The 16,773-nt window shown below is 52.0% G+C and overlaps 1 protein-coding gene across 2 annotated transcripts; it reads right to left on the bottom strand.

The window, feature by feature from the left end:
* Window positions 1-3,957: 3,957 nt before the first annotated feature.
* LOC148050757 (uncharacterized) lies at window positions 3,958-15,952 on the bottom strand. 2 transcript variants are annotated; one of them, XR_015700765.1, is made up of 5 exons: window positions 15,380-15,952; window positions 10,959-11,064; window positions 6,987-9,748; window positions 5,259-5,456; window positions 3,958-4,986 (listed from the first exon to the last, which is right to left on the bottom strand). XR_015700765.1 is itself a non-coding variant. In XM_087740668.1 (3 exons), the coding sequence occupies exons 1-3, from the start codon at window positions 15,718-15,720 to the stop codon at window positions 9,239-9,241; spliced, it is 957 nt and encodes a 318-aa protein (XP_087596794.1). In that variant the 5' UTR covers window positions 15,721-15,952; the 3' UTR covers window positions 6,574-9,238. The 2 variants fall into 2 exon arrangements, 1 of the variants encoding a protein (XP_087596794.1); XM_087740668.1 differs by lacking the exons at window positions 3,958-4,986; window positions 5,259-5,456 and having other exon boundaries at window positions 6,574-9,748.
* Window positions 15,953-16,773: the final 821 nt, after the last annotated feature.

Here is a 16,773-nt window from a genome sequence, read left to right as displayed (position 1 = left end):
TGCTACACTGTGGCGTAAACTTAGTATTAACTTTGGCTCCGTAGAGGCAATTGAAAATGGTGCCCTCGAAATCATTACGCTGAGCGAAATGCAGCAATAGGGGAAAAGACAGCCTGGAGGGAAATAAGAGAAAATTTACTTCAGGCAGCTGAAAGACCCTGTGGGGCTCGCTCAGCCCAGGCCCCGGGATGCGAGGGACGTTGGGGGCCGTGGTGGGGCCGGAGGGCTCTGGCAGAGGGGCCCCCACCAAACCGCCGTGGTCCCCCCAGCCGTCCCTGCAGGCACCGAGCCCCACGCCGTCACCGCGCCTTCCTCGGTCCCAGCTGGTAGAAACCCTGCAAGGCCCTGGGGACAAATTTCCACCTGTGAACTATTATAATTTGCTCTAATTTTAGCCCTATTTATGTAACCTCTGTGATGGGGGTAAGGTGCAACGGTCCTGGAGAGACTGTGCTGAGGACAAAGCCTGCGCCCGCACCCCCAGAGCGGCGCTCACGGCTGCCGGGGCCCTTCTGCCCCTGAGTACTGGACACAGGCAGTACGTGAAAGGCCGCTACCCGAGTCTTACAGGCTGTATCCTGACAAGTGGCAGGTATGATAAATTAAACTATTTTGTCCAGTCAGCCAATACCCCCTTCTGCCAAACCACCGTCACTTACGGTGCCTGACCCAGGCAGGGCCACGCATCGCTCTCTGCAAACCCAACGGGAAACGCCGTGCATCCCAGCCGCCGCATGGCGAGCTTCGCCTGCCAGCAAGAGACGTACAGATGGCAAAAGTGGGTGGGCCTGCTTTTATTTTTTTATATATATATATATATATGTAAAAATAAAAAAGCCCACTTCAGCTGCCCCCTCCTGAAACATTCCCCCTGCTGACTCTGCATGTCCCGACCTCTCCAAGGAGAGCTGCGCAGATCCTGAATGACCAGCCCTGGTCTGTAGGCACAAAGGATTCGAAGTCTATTTGAATGAGCATCAGGAATAAGCGGGGTTTATTGAACTGAGATAAATTCCTGGATCTCATCCACGTAGAAAGGAAATACTCAGAATTCATCTGAGAGTTGACTCAGACCTGCCCTTTCAACCTCATATCCTGACATCACAACCCACCTATGCAAAAAAATAATAACAATAAAAAAACTCACATCTCTACTGGGGCTTCAGCAAGTAGCAAAACAGCCCAGAGAAAAGAGGAAAAAAAAATCAAAACCTTTGAATAGCTCCCTGGGAACAACTGCTGGTGCGTGCTCTCCTCCTTTTTCTCTGGCTTAGGAGAGCAAAGCCCTGCAGCTGGAGCAGAAGCGAGGATCCGTCTCTACCTGGGTCCCAGCGGGACCGCACGTCACAGGCATTAGCCGGGCGATGACAGAGGAGGCAGCTGTTCCCGCTCCCCGAAGCCCGCACCGAGCCGCAGGGATGGCTCCACTGCAGCAGCATCCCCGATCCCCCCCGGCTGTCGGGGTGCAGCCCGGGAGCGATGCCAGCCAGGACAGGGGCTCCCAGCACTGCGGGGAGGGTTCGCCTCGCGAGTCCCCGCCAGCTTTTGGAGGAAAGCAGCAAGCAATCGGTGGATTTTCCTGTTCTCTGCAAGGATTTGCAGGAACAGAGGTCTGGCTTGGTATGGCTCAGGTTAGTTTTCATATGCATAAAATTGTGCTGGCAACACAGCTGCCCTTTATTTAATGCAGATTGTGTATACTCCCCACTCCCAGGCTGAGCGGAGCAAGCATTACCTCACCGACTGGATATAATTTCTCAGCTCCCTGACTTCAATAAAAATTCTAACACCTGCAAACTTTTTAAACAAATCGTGTATATTAGAGCAGAAAACCCCCCACACGTTCTCCTGAACTAGCAGCCATGCGTCTTGAAACCAAATCCTGCAGAAGACATCTGGTCGATGCCGGTGTCGTTATTACAAGGCTCCCCCGCGGCGCCGGTGGCAGAGAGCCCATGGACCTGCTCCACAAAGGCCGCTCTGTAAGCGGGGCTCCCTCTGCCATAGCGAGCTCCCTGGGAATCTGACAGATTGCTTTCAAGAGCGTCTTAAAAATAAAAAAAAAAATAAAATCTCTGTTTGTAAACGTAAAACGAAACAACGGAAGGGAAAGGATGAAGCCTCTGTGGGTGCTGACACCGAAGGGGCGTCAGAGGCTGAGCACACCACGGAGGCTTTTACTGTCGGTCGGTGCGTGCGGGTACCAAGAAAAGCGTCCGGGCTGCAGAGACCGTGGGGCAGGGGAGAGGGAGGGCTCTCCAGCGTACAACCCTCAGAAAAGCTGCTCTCCCTCCCCACCCCAGCAATAAAAAAAACCAAACCAACATATACTCGAGCTCTTGAGCGGCTGCTAACTAGGAGCTGAGCGCTGGGTGGGTTGAAAGCAGCGTGTTTTCACCAGACCCAGGCCCAGAATTGCTTAGTTCAGGTGTGTGCACAGATTTGCTAGAGCAGGTTCCAAGAAAAGGCTCCTTCATCTAAAAAAACCCCTTGTTTTCTTTCCCCCAGACCTTCAGAGCACAATTCCCTTCCCAACGATACCGCGCAAGAACGAGAAAAGACGCTGCGAAACCCCACCTCTCTCCAAAGCCCTGCGTGGCAGAAAGGCCCACGTGCAAACCTCAGGAGCCACTTTTGTTCTGGTGACATTTCCAGCCCAGTCCCTAGGTCAGAGAGAGCACGGACAAGTTTAATTAAACATCCAGACTGTCTGGCGTTGCTTTATTATCACCTGAACCTTCCCACTGCTTCTCAAGTGAGACCTGAGGCACGTAACCCTGACAGCGAATTAACAAGTTTATCTTGGTTGATTGACCCAGACTCTGGAGCCGCAGGCAAAAGAAGAAGGGCTTGAAGTTGAGCGGAGCTCGGTGCCAAGCACCACTCCTACACGACACCCCGCGCTCGGCAGGAGCGGTGGGACTTTTCCTACCCAACATCCCGCCACCAGCAGCCTGCGCAAACCATGTAAATGCTGCAATTACTATCAGAGATAAACCAGATCCATTAGTAGATGGAAGGGGAACTCAATCTGTTTTACAAATGGAAATGAAGTAGCAGCCTCAATTATAGGATTTTTAAAAACATGCAATTTAGCAAAATGTTGATTTCCTTTTCGTTTACTTCGTTCTTTGTCTTTTAGATACTTCAGCTCAAGTAGCAGGCAGTATATTAACCGACCAGATTTTGGCAATGTATTTAATAATCAAGCTCAAATAAGTGCTCTTAGGAAATAATTTTATTTACAGTTCAGCTGGGGAAGAATATTAAAGCTTGAGTATTTGGGTAAAATTATTATCCTACAGTAATATATTTTGAAGGCATTTGGGCTGCGGATGACTAGTACTAGCGAGTCAGAGCACAGCATTTGACCTTTCAGAAAACTCATCGTTTATTTGGGACGTGGAGCAGGATTTGCCCTCCGGCTTCGCCCAGCCCGGGCGGGCCGGCACCGCCAGCAGCGGTTTCGGGACCTCCCGAGCCCCGGCAGGGAGGTTTGCGGGTTCCTGGCAAGCAGCAGGATCGCCCCTAAGCCACTGCGCTCCCTCCTCCATGCAGTCGCTTTATGTGTGGATATATTTTACCATTCCGCAGCAAGACTGGAGTTTGGGAACGCTGCATGAAGATATTTTAGCATGTACATGCCTGTATAATAACTTTTTTTTTTTAAAATTGGTCCAGCCCACGTTACTACTTAACTAATTGAAGGTGCTCAGCATTAAACATATTTTGCCATGCTTTCCCCATGGCACCTTTCCCACTCCAAACTGTTTGGAATCCGAACACAGACTAAGCATTAACTAATTAAATTTCTCAAAACAAAGGTTAATTAGTGTGTTTATTTTGGATTATGTATATATTGAATTATTAAACACTATATGGTACCATAAAAAAAAAAGAAGCAGGAAAAAAAAAAAAAAGGCAGGATGAAAGGAGGAAACATTCCTAAGCCCACGGCACAGCTTCCCCGGCTGCCAAGCAGCCACACGAACCAGTCGTTCACGACTTCAGCGCGGCGCTTCTCCAGCGACCGCCATCCGGGGAGGCGGGAGGACTAAAAGCATAAACCCTCCCAATCCAAAAGGAAGGTCCGGCAGCCCTGAACCGCGACTACGGCAGATTCACGTCGTTTTGGGACGACGGCTAGGGGAGCTGCAGAGAACCCATGTTTGGCACAGGACAACGTTATAGCAAAGGCCTCATCCAACATGCGGGCGCTCCGCTTCGATCCCGTGTGCTGTGCCAGACGCAGCAGCCACCCCGGACAGCAGGTCCCTCACGGGGCCTCTGGGCCAGAGACGTTCCTCCTCTCCCCCAACCTCCCCCCTTTCCTTTTTGGTCCCAAGGCAGAAAGGTTGCAACGTGCAGCCTGGGTTCTGAATACTTAAATTTGACAATTATCTATAGACCAAGGTAATGACTAGAGTGCAAGAGCCAGACCACACTAAAAGAAACAAGCTGGCGAAGATTCACCCAGATTGTAGTTTTCACCCATACATGGACCCTATAACGGTAGCATCAAGCCACACAGGACACACGGATAAACCTCTTGCAACACATAAGAGGTAGGAACGTACAAGCTAATACCAGTCACACTGTAATTACCCGACAGCGTACAAATACACAGATCTGCCCTGAAAGGAGGGCACTATTTTAAAAGAACAAAGGACTCTGAAAAGCTTTTGTTCTTCCTCAAGCTCATTGTGTGCAGCAATACTTCCTATATGCTTGGCCTACAGCAATGGGAACAGTGTCAGATTTATCTGCTTTAGGCATTTCCAGCATGCCTGTCTCGGTGGGTTTACGATCCATTTTTATCTGAAGAGTCTTATGACAGCTGACATGAGATCCTTTCTTCATCACCAGCATAAATCTCAGTATTTCAGCTTCCAATTCATTTGCTATACAAACAGAAGTCCTGAGTCAGCTGCAAAACACACCTCTTCTTTCAAAGCATCCTCCATTGCTTCAGCGCACAATAACCAGCTTGATAGCCCAAACAGCAAAAGAAAAGAAAAGTAAACTCACAGGCACTCCTCAGATGAGAGATTACCCCCGAGTTGCGCTTATCCAGAAGCCAGCCAACACCTGTAGAAGTTTCTCTCCTGCTGCCCCACTTCGGTATAACATAAACCTCAGTATAATATTCGAGATGCAGACTCCAAAGAGCTCTGCTGGCACTTGCAGGGGGGCTGGAAAGGACAGTTCGCTCAGGACGGGTGTCGGAAGCAAAAATGGGTGAGCTCCTGGTTTCTCACCTTGTGCTTGCTGCAGCAGTACCAGGAGAAGCAATCAGAGCTGCACCTGGCCCCTGCAGAAGAGGCAGAAGTAGCATCAGCTGCTGGTCCTCACCCTGATGTCCCGTTCCTATCCCTCCCGGTCAGGATTCCTCCTCCGTCATGAATCTCTGCCGAGACTGCCAGTTATTTGCCACCAGACTTTGTCAGAGTCATTACCTGATCAGGAGACCAAAATGGATAAGCTCATTTTACAGCCATTGCTTATGAAGGAATGCAAATCAAACTGGCTCTCCAATTATTTTTTTTTCTCTACTTAACATTTCTTCAAATGCATTTTATTATGGAAATATTCTTTCTGCACATCTAGGAAGGCAAAGCTAATTAAAGTTACTTTATTGAGGGACCTTATACCAACACTTGCTTTAAAGAAGCAAGTTGTTAAAGCCAAAACTCCTTTTTTTTTAAACTCAAATATTTCTGTCCTCCTGTAGAAGGGAAAACATAAATTTGAATGATGGATGAAATCTGATTTTATTCCCTTTTCTCCTTTCCTGATGGTCTTACATTTCCCATTCGTACCCTTTGGGAAAATTGCCTGGGAAACTTTTCTGATGATGCACTGAAGGTCATCTACAGTAAATGTGATACAAAGTGAACCCAGATCTCAGGCTTTGCAAATGTTCATTATGTAAATTGCAGGAGCTGTGAAGATGGAAATGAGGCGTACAGATGCTGTTATGCACGAAAAAGCAGAGGGGAAACTTCAGCTTTCCCTTCGCTACAGAGGCGGTTGGTGTCTCCAACTCTCCTCCCTGCAGTATTGCTAGCATGAAAAGGTCTCCGATTCTCCATGGGTGTTATTTCAGGAATGACTAGCTCTGTGGTCCTCAGGGCAGGTCAAGGACTGGGATAGGTCTTTAAATTCATCACACATCTGGGGAGAATCGAGGGCCAGATGCAGCTGCAGCCTGGGTGGGAGGAAATGGGGAGGGCGTCTGCGCAGGGCAGTCGCTCACTGCCGTGTCGTTCGGAGCGCGGCCGCTTCCCAGGGACCACTCCTTCCCCTCCGCCCCGCCAATGCCTGGCCGGTATCTTTATTTCTGGGATTAATCTTGTTGATTGCCGTTACTCAAGACTAGTCCCGAGGAGGAACGTATCTGCGTTGTGAATTGCAGGGCCGAGGCGCACAAGTGGAGGAGATAAAGATTCAGCACTTGATTTCATGCATCCTTGGGCATATCACTTGGAGGCCAGATTTTGAAAGATGTTAGAGATCAAAGGATGAAGAAAGATAACCAGCTTCATTTCAGATCCATTCCTGGGCATGTATTTCCAGCACATTTTAATAGGAAATGGGCACCCTTGTATGTTTTTTCTTTTTAAATTACTAAATGCCTTTGGGTAGCTGGTTTCTTCATGAGGAACCAACATACATTTAAGTGGCAGACCTTAAACTGCACTTTATTTCAGTTTCCCGGCTGAAAAGAAAGGACTGTGAATCTCCCTTTCTTCGCTTTCTCCCAGATCTTGCTCAGGTTTGAAGCACAATTCTACTCTATGCAATAAATACCATTAAGAGATACTCCAGGCCTGATTTCAAGAAGCAATGAGTACTCAGCAGCTAATGGGAGCTACTGGTGTTCAGCAGCGCTGAAACTCAGCTGCAGTGGCTCAAGTTCAGTTCCTCAAAAATGAAGGAATCAAAAACTCGAGACTGCTTTTGGTATTTTTGGCTTAAAAACTCACTAGGGAAGCTGGGATGCAGACGTATTGATGAGGGGGTGGAAGGACAAGGCCGAGTCAGGTGCTCTCCCGTCAGGGGACTGGCACTACGCGGGGCAGATCGAACGGGAGAGCAGGGCTCAGCCTTCACCCACCAACCTCATTATAGATCTGCTCTGACCTGCAGCAAAAAAAGGGAAGAAAAAAAGGAGAGGAGCAGTAAGACAACCCTGGAAAGGAAATTCCAACTCCCTGACCCTGGGACAACCTCACCCCTCATGTTAACAGAGCAACAAACAGCGGAAAAATGATGAAAGTGCCTCGAAATGAAAAAAGAAACAAAGAAGAAGATTTGTTGAGTCATGCAACAGTGTTCACATCAAGATATTTTGTTAGCAACTGCGCTAAAAGAGTAAATGTAACACGTTCTGGTTTGGCTCTTCTTTTAACAGCGAGATTCATTTGCATTCACACATGGAAATCTGGTTTACAACAAGGTTTTCTCCTGATCCTTCCTTTCTTTCATTGTTTCCATCATGTATCTTGGCTAGAAAAATCTGCTCTCCTGAAAAAAAAAACCCACCAGACAAACCCGGGGCAGGCCATTCCCCACCACGCACACGTTTTCTTCGAGAGGTTTTTCTTTCTGAAAGGCCGTTTTGAGAAGCAGGACGGTTTCGCCCTCGGCCCCACCGAGCTGCCGCAGCGCCCGCCACGCTGGGGGAGGGCAGCCTCGCTCCCCGAGGAGGAACTTGTCCTCCCAGAGTCCCGGGTTTCGCAACGCACGTAGGAAACATCTTGCGCTGGCCTTGATTTATGCAGAAATGTTAGCTAATCTCTTTTATGTAATCACCGATAGCTGTTTCTAAAGGCTAAGTCCCCAGAATGGAAGGTATGAATTAAAAGAGACAGATGCGGTTTGGCCGACTCGTCGTTCTGATTACAGCCTCAGAAATAACCTAGTTAGTGCGTGCCAATTTATGCAGGGGTTCAAACACGTCGTACACCCGCCCGGACGGGAACGTACAGGTTATTTGCTGCTCAGCCCAGTTTCACAGTCTGATCCCGCTCACGCCACAGCCTCTGGTATTGCGCCAGGTTTATTCTGCTGAAACGTGATCAAAGTCCGGTCAAAAGTCGCATTGAGACTGGGTTTTCGTTTATCCTGGATCTCCTTGCTTGGCACCGCTGCAGGCTTTGGGAGCTAAAGGCGTGCCTTTCCCATCCAGCGCCAGTTGCCTTTGGTCACCCAGAATGACACAGGGGAAGGAAAATCCCTGAAGCACTTCCTGCAGCGTCTCCAGGTTTCTCCTCTGCAGAGTGCCAGCCCCAGGCTCAGCGACCCACTCGGCCGACGTGGTTACGAGTTGCACCGGTCCACGCGCGTAACGGCACCTGAAGGAGTGATGCTCCCGGCGCGTCTGGACGTCTTTGACGCACGGACCAGTCAAACAAACGTGCATCTGGGGGTGGGCAGGGTGCGACCAAGCCTGGAGAGAGAGACTCAAAATCTTGCTCCCGGGAGAGAGAGATACAGTGTCTGCTCAGGCATCCCACCTTCCCTGCTTAGAAATAAAGATGCCTCTTGTTTTAGGGACGGAGCTGTTGCTTGCCTCGCGCACGCTGATGGAAGACCCTCCTCTTTACGTTTTCCCCATGGAATAATATTGCCGAATAGGGCTGCGTTTAGGTTCCCTTCCTCCGCCAGAGGAGCCAAGGGCTGCCTTGCCGTGCCTGACTTCAGGGGTAGCTGGAGCAGTCCCACTTTGAGAATGTTTTCCCATTTTACGTAAACTGAGCACCAGCCGTGTAAAAAGGGAAAGATTTACGCTTGGCAGACATTTCCAAGGAGCCGATATTTCCCCGTTACTTACTCGTGGCTTGTGAATACAAACCTCACACAGCTGGTACCTCCACTAATGATCCCATTACAATATGTATTGAGCTGATACTCTGTGATACTGAGTATTCAATTGAGGTATTCATCCATGTCGGAAAGGATTTGTCCATACAAACAGCTCCTCTCATACCGTCATAGGATGCTGCATTCATTCCTCCTGCCTCTGTCATCTGATGCTGCCTAATCCCACTCAGTGACATCAATCACAGGGGGGAAATAAGACAATTAACTGGCAATTAATTAAATTATAAACTGTAAGGAAGAGCAGAATATTTGTAAACCTTAATAGCCTTATTAACATGCACATTACAGGCTAGTTGCACAATCGTATGGCTATGGATGTCTTTATACATAGATGACATCACACAGACTTTAATCACGGGTGACCATTGTTCACCTCAACGGGCTGCACGCGGTTCAAGAAGCCTGCCCGGCTGGCCCAGAGCCGCGACGGTACAGCTGCTTTACACCTCCCCTCCTGCGGGACGCTGGAGTAAGGGATCACCGGCGCGCGTGCCGTGCTGCAGCACGCCGCCGGCTGCAGCTCCCGCAGCGTCCGTGCCGCGTTCAGGCCAGAAGAGCGTGGGGATGGCGATTCTCTACAGACAAGGGCTTTCTGCACAAAAGAGGCGTCTCGTGGGGAGTGTAGGCAGCAGGGAGCTGGGCTCTTTGATCCAGGCTGCAAGTATGTTGACTTGCAACAACTCGGGGGCCGAGCACAGGCCTGCGGTGACAGCCGCCCCGTCCGGGGCTCTCTCTGGGAGGGACCAGGCGCCGGATCATCATGCGTGGTGATCCTCGGTTCCTTCCTCTGCTCCCTGCTCAGCCGGCGGACTGCTGGCTTTTCTGTCACAAGGACCCACGTGCTTTGGGCTAGGGCTGAAGGCTGAAAACCCATCGATGACAGCAACAACGGATTATTATTATATATATCACATATGCAATATGGTTTTGGTTAACGTTATTTCCTGTAGGACTAAAGAAAAGTAAGTGGGAAGAAAACAATGGCTCGGGTAAGGCACCCTCTGCAAAATCGCAGTGGCTGTTACAAGGCAATGGCAGAGGCTCCGTCACTGAGGAACCGGGCTCAAAGGTTAATGCATCCAGTAATGGTGCCATAACCTCTGCTTAAAAACCACGAGAGAGGAGGAAAAAACCCAACCCAACCAAGCCACGAGTGAGAACATGAAGCCATAGCCAGCCCCAAATGAGGTACCGGGACCTACAGCATTGCAATGGTCACGTTGCCACAGTATCACTCCATGGTCCTCAGGTCCCCTATGAATAACCTTCACGTAAAAACCTCAAGGTACTCTCTCTCTTCATCATACTATTTCTGTAATATTTTTGTCTTGGAAAGGTGACTGAATCAGTCCATCTAATACACATTAAACCCTTGACTTTTTCCTAGTCTATTTGTTCCAAAAGAAGTACCTTGTGGAGTGGAAGAGTGACCTACTAAAGCAGGGACATTAGAGCGTAGAAGATGGATTGAGCTGTAAATCAGGTTTGTGTCCAATGGCAGGTATAGCCTAACTAGCCTCTGCCATCCTCCCTCTCTCAAAATCAGCTGCATCCCCGATCTCAGCTGTGTTAACTCTGGTTCCAGTCCAGCGTTATTTCTGTAACACGTGAACTGGGATGACACGCACCCAGCCCATTCGTTTATTTGTGGAGCGGGGACTGCTGACCGATAGCCAAGCGCTAATAAAAGCAGCGCTCTCCCTCCTGTGCCCTTCTGCGCTAGGTCCCAGGGGCAGGCTGGACCTTCGGGCGTACTGTGCCCGCAGTGAGCAGCCTGGGGTCATCGACCAGCAGCAGCTTAAGATTTTCATTCTTAATTTTGATGGAGCTGCATTGCCACATTGTTTTCTCTCCCAGTTCAGCTCTATATTTAGCCAGGGATTCTGTCCTCGGCTTATTTTTTTTTCGGCGAGGTTGGTAGCTAATGCTGCTCTGCTGTCGGTACGCCTGCCTCCCTTGTCAATGCGCAGGCTGTTCTTGGGATGCGTGAGGCAGTCAGATGTGACAGAAGCTGAGAGGTTTCTTTCACGGCTAGGAAGGGAGAGGAAGGAGCCAAGCATTTCCATACCCACCCCAGGAGCTCCGGTCCCCCGGGGAGGGCTGGAATCCGATGCTGACTGGCGCTGGGAACACCCACGTTCAGCAAACCTGACTGAGCGTTCGCTGCGGGAGAACTGGCTGTGAGGAAGCATTACAGAAAAAAGAAAAAAAAAAATTAATGAAACAAGATGGGACATCAGACATTTTAAAAATAACCCAGGGTGAAGCTCCAAGAAACTGTGATGACCGGGGGTCAGATCCAGATTCCCTAACCCCAGCTCACATCTGGGGTAATTCTGACCGCGGCGGAGTCGCCTGGGCTGGCGCCGAGGCCAGTGAGATCAGAATCTGGCCCAAATCACTTGGCCTCCTGCTGCACCCCATGTTGTAACTATCCATGATGTTGACAGATTCAACTTGCCACTCGTTTGTGGGACTAATTACACATTCGCATTTGTCTGCGCTCGCTCGGCTCCTAGCAACTGCAGTCACAGTCCTAATTAAAATAATAGACTGAGATTGGTAACATTACTGATTTAACAGGAAATTAGAAGAGTTACGTTCGCAGAGCTTAGGTAATTGACACCAACAGCGCTTTTCTTGTAATGTGCATTCTGTGATTGATTTCGTTCCCCAGTCAGACCTAAAAGCAGCTTGGGAGCACATCCCACCATCAGATTACAGTACAGAGGAATTAAATGACTATTACACCACTGCCTGCTCTGGAGCTGGCAGCTGTGGGCTCGAGCATGGCTTTGAGCTTCCAAACCAAACATTAGACCTAAAATTCTAAGCCTAATGTAAAAGAAAACAACATGTTCAGTTCCCTTTTGAAGAGCTTCCCTGCAAGGTGCTCGTCTGACAGCGCTCCTGCCCGGGAAGGGGGCTGCAGTCGCGACAGGCGCAGCTTGTGCGTCCTCGGTTGCCTCAAATGCCGACTCCATTAAAACAGGGCACGGCCTAAAGGTTCTACAGGTTCCCGTAGGCAGATGGAAGGGCTCTGCGCACTCCGGCCATACAGCGGTGGAGCTGAGAGCAGACATTGACGGGGTTGTTCAAGGCGTGGAAGAAGATTTCGTCGTCACATTGAAGAGAGAAGGCTCTGCTGTGCTAAACCCATCCTGCAGCTCGCTCCGCATGAACGCGTTCTGTGCGTGGATAATATTGGATTCCCCTATCTTACAGAAGGGGAATGGGATCTCTGGAGATGGCCCTGCGCGTTCTCACGGTGGTGTAAGTCAAAATGCGTCCATACTACCCTGTTAAAGCTGAATCAGTCTTTCTCTGTTGAGAAAGCTTCTGACTCTACAGTCTTCATACACGTTATTCATGAAATAGATCCTGGCATTTTCAACAAAACAAGCTGTCATGAGTATAATAGAGTAGTTGTTTCAAAAATGAGGTGGACTGGTTCAGTGTCAGTAGCTGCAACTGGGGCTGATATCTTGCTGTCATCACCTCTCTCCCCGGAGCTTGGGACCGCAAGGGCAGGTGGGTTTCTACTCTGACCTCCTGCATGTCGCATCTCCTTCAGTTCCCTCCAGTCACAGTGCTGTCCAGTAAGCTCCCTGTACTGTGTTGCGCTGGGTAGTCGGTTCCTTTCAGAGAGGCATGTACAGCCCCATTTGAAGGCACCAAAATGGAGAACTCATCTCTGCCCTTGGTAGTTTCATCCAACTGACGGCCACTTCCAGGAATGTTCTGGTCAACTCACATCCTTCTCTGCTACTTGAAGGCGCTCTATGATCACTACTAAGCAGCGTCTACAAACATGTTCCTAAAGATCACAGTCCTAAAAGAGGAGGAGAGTGAGAGTAGGCAGTGCGGGGGACCTCAGGGGTGAGGACGGCGTGGGTGTTTGTAGGGTTTTACACAATGCCACTGCGGCGAGGAGGTGTGATGATACCTTATTAGATACGCACCCATGGCAGGGCAACGCGCAACACGTTTTGAGTGATGGAAAACCATTCACTGGGTTCAACCCGTGACTTTCTGCATAATGTTGCGTGCGACACTGACTAATAGCTTTTATTTACCAAGGAATATTATTTATATCTGTACATCTATAGATTGAGACAGTCTTTGGAAGCGTACGTAACTGCTGCCTGCTTCTGAAGAAATGCATCACCTGTAAATTATTGCGAAAACTGTGTATGAAATGCCAAAATTGCATCAAGTTGCAAGAATATTAGTTACTTAGAATCATAGAATTGTTTATGTTGGAAAAGCCCTTTGAGATCATCAAGTCCAACCGTTAACCCAGCACTGCCAAGGCCACCACTGACCCATGTCCCCAAGCACCACATCCACACGGCTTTTAAACACCCCCAGGGATGGGGACTCAGCCCCTGCCCCGGGCAGCCTGGGCCAGGGCCTGACAGCCCTTTCCGGGAAGAAGTTTTTCCTAATATCCAACCCAAACCTGCCCTGGCGCAGCTTGAGGCCGTTCCCTCTCGTCCCATCGCTTGTTCCTGGGGAGAAGAGACCCACCCCCCCTGGCTCCAGCCTCCTTTCAGGCAGTTGCAGAGAGCGATGAGGGCTCCCCTCAGCCTCCTCTTCTCCAGGCTGAGCCCCCCCAGCTCCCCCAGCCGCTCCTCCCCAGCCTTGGGCTCCAGCCCCTGCCCCAGCCTCGCTGCCCTGCTCTGGCCACGCTCCAGCCCCTCCATGGCCTTCTTGGGGTGAGGGGCCCAGCGCTGAGCACAGCATTCGAGGGGCAGCCTCACCAGTGCCCAGCACAGGGGGACGATCCCTTTCCCAGTCCTGCTGGCCACACCATTCCTGATACAAGCCAGGATGCTATTGGCCTTCTTGGCCACCTGGGCACACTGCTGGCTCATGTTCAGCCGACTTAATAGTCATATGCTCCTACAGGCTCCTTTCTATTTGTGGACTCAGAAATGTGCTGGGAAGAACAAAGTACACGTGGTCTGGACTTTCTTGTCTGGTATTAATCCCAGCACAACAGGGCTATAAAATGTTTTGATGAACATATATGTCTTCTGCAGAGAGCTTCATGGAATAATACTGCCGAGAGAGCTGCAACGTAGGAAATACCCATCCACGGTTTATAAATCCTATCCATCTCGGCATGTCTCAGGGAGTATTATCGGGGCCCTGGAGAGCTAGTGCAAATGCTACTCTTGCAGCTTGCATAGATAATTGTTTATAAAAGTCTTCCTTTCCTTCTGCTGTGCCTGTGAACAATTATATCCAGAAGGCATTTGTTGTGTCCGTCTCGTTTGGCTCCAGCAGCTCCCCGAGGCATCGCACACGGGATGCTCCGGTAAAGCCCCTACCTCCCTGTTGGGCACGGACAAGAGGATTCGGCTACGCTGCAGATATTCCTCCCTGTGCTTTATCCTGCGAGAGCCAGCTTTCAGGTGGTAAATGACAGTCTGGGCTTTAATCACTCTGCGTGTGTGCAGAAATGAATACTGGGGCATTTGCTTCCGGAGTGTTTCCGTATCCCACAATTTAAACTTCCCTGCTATTAGCGGATATTTGATCCCATAAATATTGGCCAAATGCTCAGAATGGATGCCTGCTGTTCGCAATGATAGCATCGGGCTAGCCTAAAAATTAAGTGCCATCATCTTCTCCCCGTGCCCCTCGCTGAACTGCGCTGCCGCCTGTTCCACCCCACCAACAGGGCAAATTGCTCTCAGTGCAGGCAATTCCCACCACCGCGAGGGCAGGCACCCCGCCTCCAGTCCTGCCTCACGTGGAGTTGGCGGGGAAGCTCCCATTGAATGGCCCAAGAAATTTATATCCTGTGGGTTTGGGTTGGGGGAGAAGCTTCAGCTTGACACCGAGATCCATCCGCGCCTGACAAAGCCACGGCGCTGCCCACAGCTCCTGCCACCAGCCACAGCTTGCTGGGCAGGAAAAAATACCGGTGGTAGTGACCAAGCGCTAGAGGCAGAGACTGTTTCTCGCTTCATCTTTTGCTTTGATCCAAGCTGAGCAGGGAAACATGCCCCGCACCCAGCACACCCTTTCCATGCCTCTCTCCCAATGAGAAACACAACTCCTCATCGCAAGGAGCTTCCGACCTAACTATGAGTCCGGAGGCAATGCACGGGAGGAGGCAGATGGGAAAATGTGATGAGGCAACGCCGCCGAGTAGGGCACACAGCACCCCAGCAGCCTCACCACTGCAATAAATTGTAAGCCTCATGGCAAAGCCAAGTTGGAAACACATGAGAAAGTTTGAAATGGCTTGTCTGAACAGTGAAGAAGTAGGTGATAGATTGTTTGATCCTGAACGAGACAGTGCGGGCAGCACAACAGGCCGCGAGAACAAGACACGGACGTGTGTGGTGGTCAAGCAGGTGACCTGGGGGAGGTGTGCCGGGGTGCCGCAATCAAGGTGACCTGGGGGAAGTGTACCAGGGTGCTGCAGTGAAGCAGGTGACCTGGGGGAGGTGTGCCGGGGTGCCGCGACAAAGGTGACCTGGGGGAGGTGTGCCGGGGTGCCGTGGTCAACAGGACGGGCCAAGGAAGGCGACCTGTGCAGCTGCGTTCTGGACAGAGCGGAGCAGGCTTGGACGCATCAGGGCAAGAGAAAAAGGATATTGCGGCAAGCGGGCTGCCGGGCAGACATCGGCGGCGTGGGCAGGAGCGGGAGCTGGGCAGGACTACGGAAGAGGCCGTACGGTAGAGATGCAATCCAGAAGAAAATCGACATGTCGTAGGCACAGCCGGGAGACTCGGGATAGCATAAGGCCATTTATAGCTTGGTGATGACTGCGCGATGCCGGCCAAAAGCCCTGCTTTGTTACCGACAGCAGCCATGGGGCGGGCGCAGGCAGCCGGGTCTGGAGGCGGCTTCCCCAGGCCCGCAGACGCTACCCGTTCGCTACGGGCCAGCTGCGGCCGCAGCAGGGGGCCAGCCGGGCCTCCCCGGGCCCGCAGCGTTCCCCCGCCCCGCCGTCCCAGAGCGGAAGGGGGCTGCCCGCCGCCGGCTGCAAGGCCCCGGCCGCTGGGGCGGCCCCGGCCCGCCGAGGCGCAGCGAAGGCCCGCCGCCGGCCGCCCGCCCGCCGCCATTTCACGTCGCGGCCGGGCCCGCCCCGCCTCCGCCGCCCCTCCCCCGCCCGGCCTGCGCGCCCATTTCCGCCTGGCCGGGCCCCGCGCGCGCGGCCCCCCCCCCCCCCCCCCCCCCCCGCGCGCGGTGCTCAGTCATTCAGACGGGAGAGTCGGGAGCTGACATCACCCGCCGCGCGCGGGCACGGCGCGGGGCTCCGGCGGGGCCGCCGCGCGGGAGGGCGGGAGGCGGGAGGCGCGAGGCGGGGGCGGGGCAGCGCGGCGGAGCGCGCCTGAGGGGCTGAGGGGGAAGAGCGGGGGACACGGAACCACAGCGTCCTTTAGGTTGGAAAAGACCCCTGAGATCATCGAGTCCAGCCGTTAACCCAGCGCTGCCAAGGCCACCACTGACCCATGTCCCCAAGCACCACATCCACACGGCTTTTAAATCCCCCCAGGGACGGGGACTCAGCCCCTGCCCTGGGCAGCCTGGGCCAGGGCCTGACAGCCCTTTCCATGAAGAAGTTTTCCCTAATACCCAACCTAACCCTGCCCTGGCGCAGCTTGAGGCCGTTCCCTCTCGTCCCATCGCTTGTTCCTGGGGAGCAGAGACCGACCCCCCCGGCTCCAGCCTCCTTTCAGGCAGTTGCAGAGAGCGATGAGGGCTCCCCTCAGCCTCCTCTTCTCCAGGCTGAGCCCCCCCAGCTCCCCCAGCCGCTCCTCCCCAGCCTTGGGCTCCAGCCCCTGCCCCAGCCTCGCTGCCCTGCTCTGGCCACGCTCCAGCCCCTCCATGGCCTTCTTGGGGTGAGGGGCCCAGCGCTGAGC

This window comes from Nipponia nippon, unplaced genomic scaffold (genome assembly GCF_047370975.1).
Source record: "Nipponia nippon isolate SJK-2023a ecotype South Korea unplaced genomic scaffold, ASM4737097v1 scaffold_7, whole genome shotgun sequence".
Classification (NCBI taxonomy): domain Eukaryota; kingdom Metazoa; phylum Chordata; class Aves; order Pelecaniformes; family Threskiornithidae; genus Nipponia; species Nipponia nippon.
Note: the sequence above shows the minus strand (reverse complement) of the source record. Positions and strands in the feature narration are given on the sequence as shown.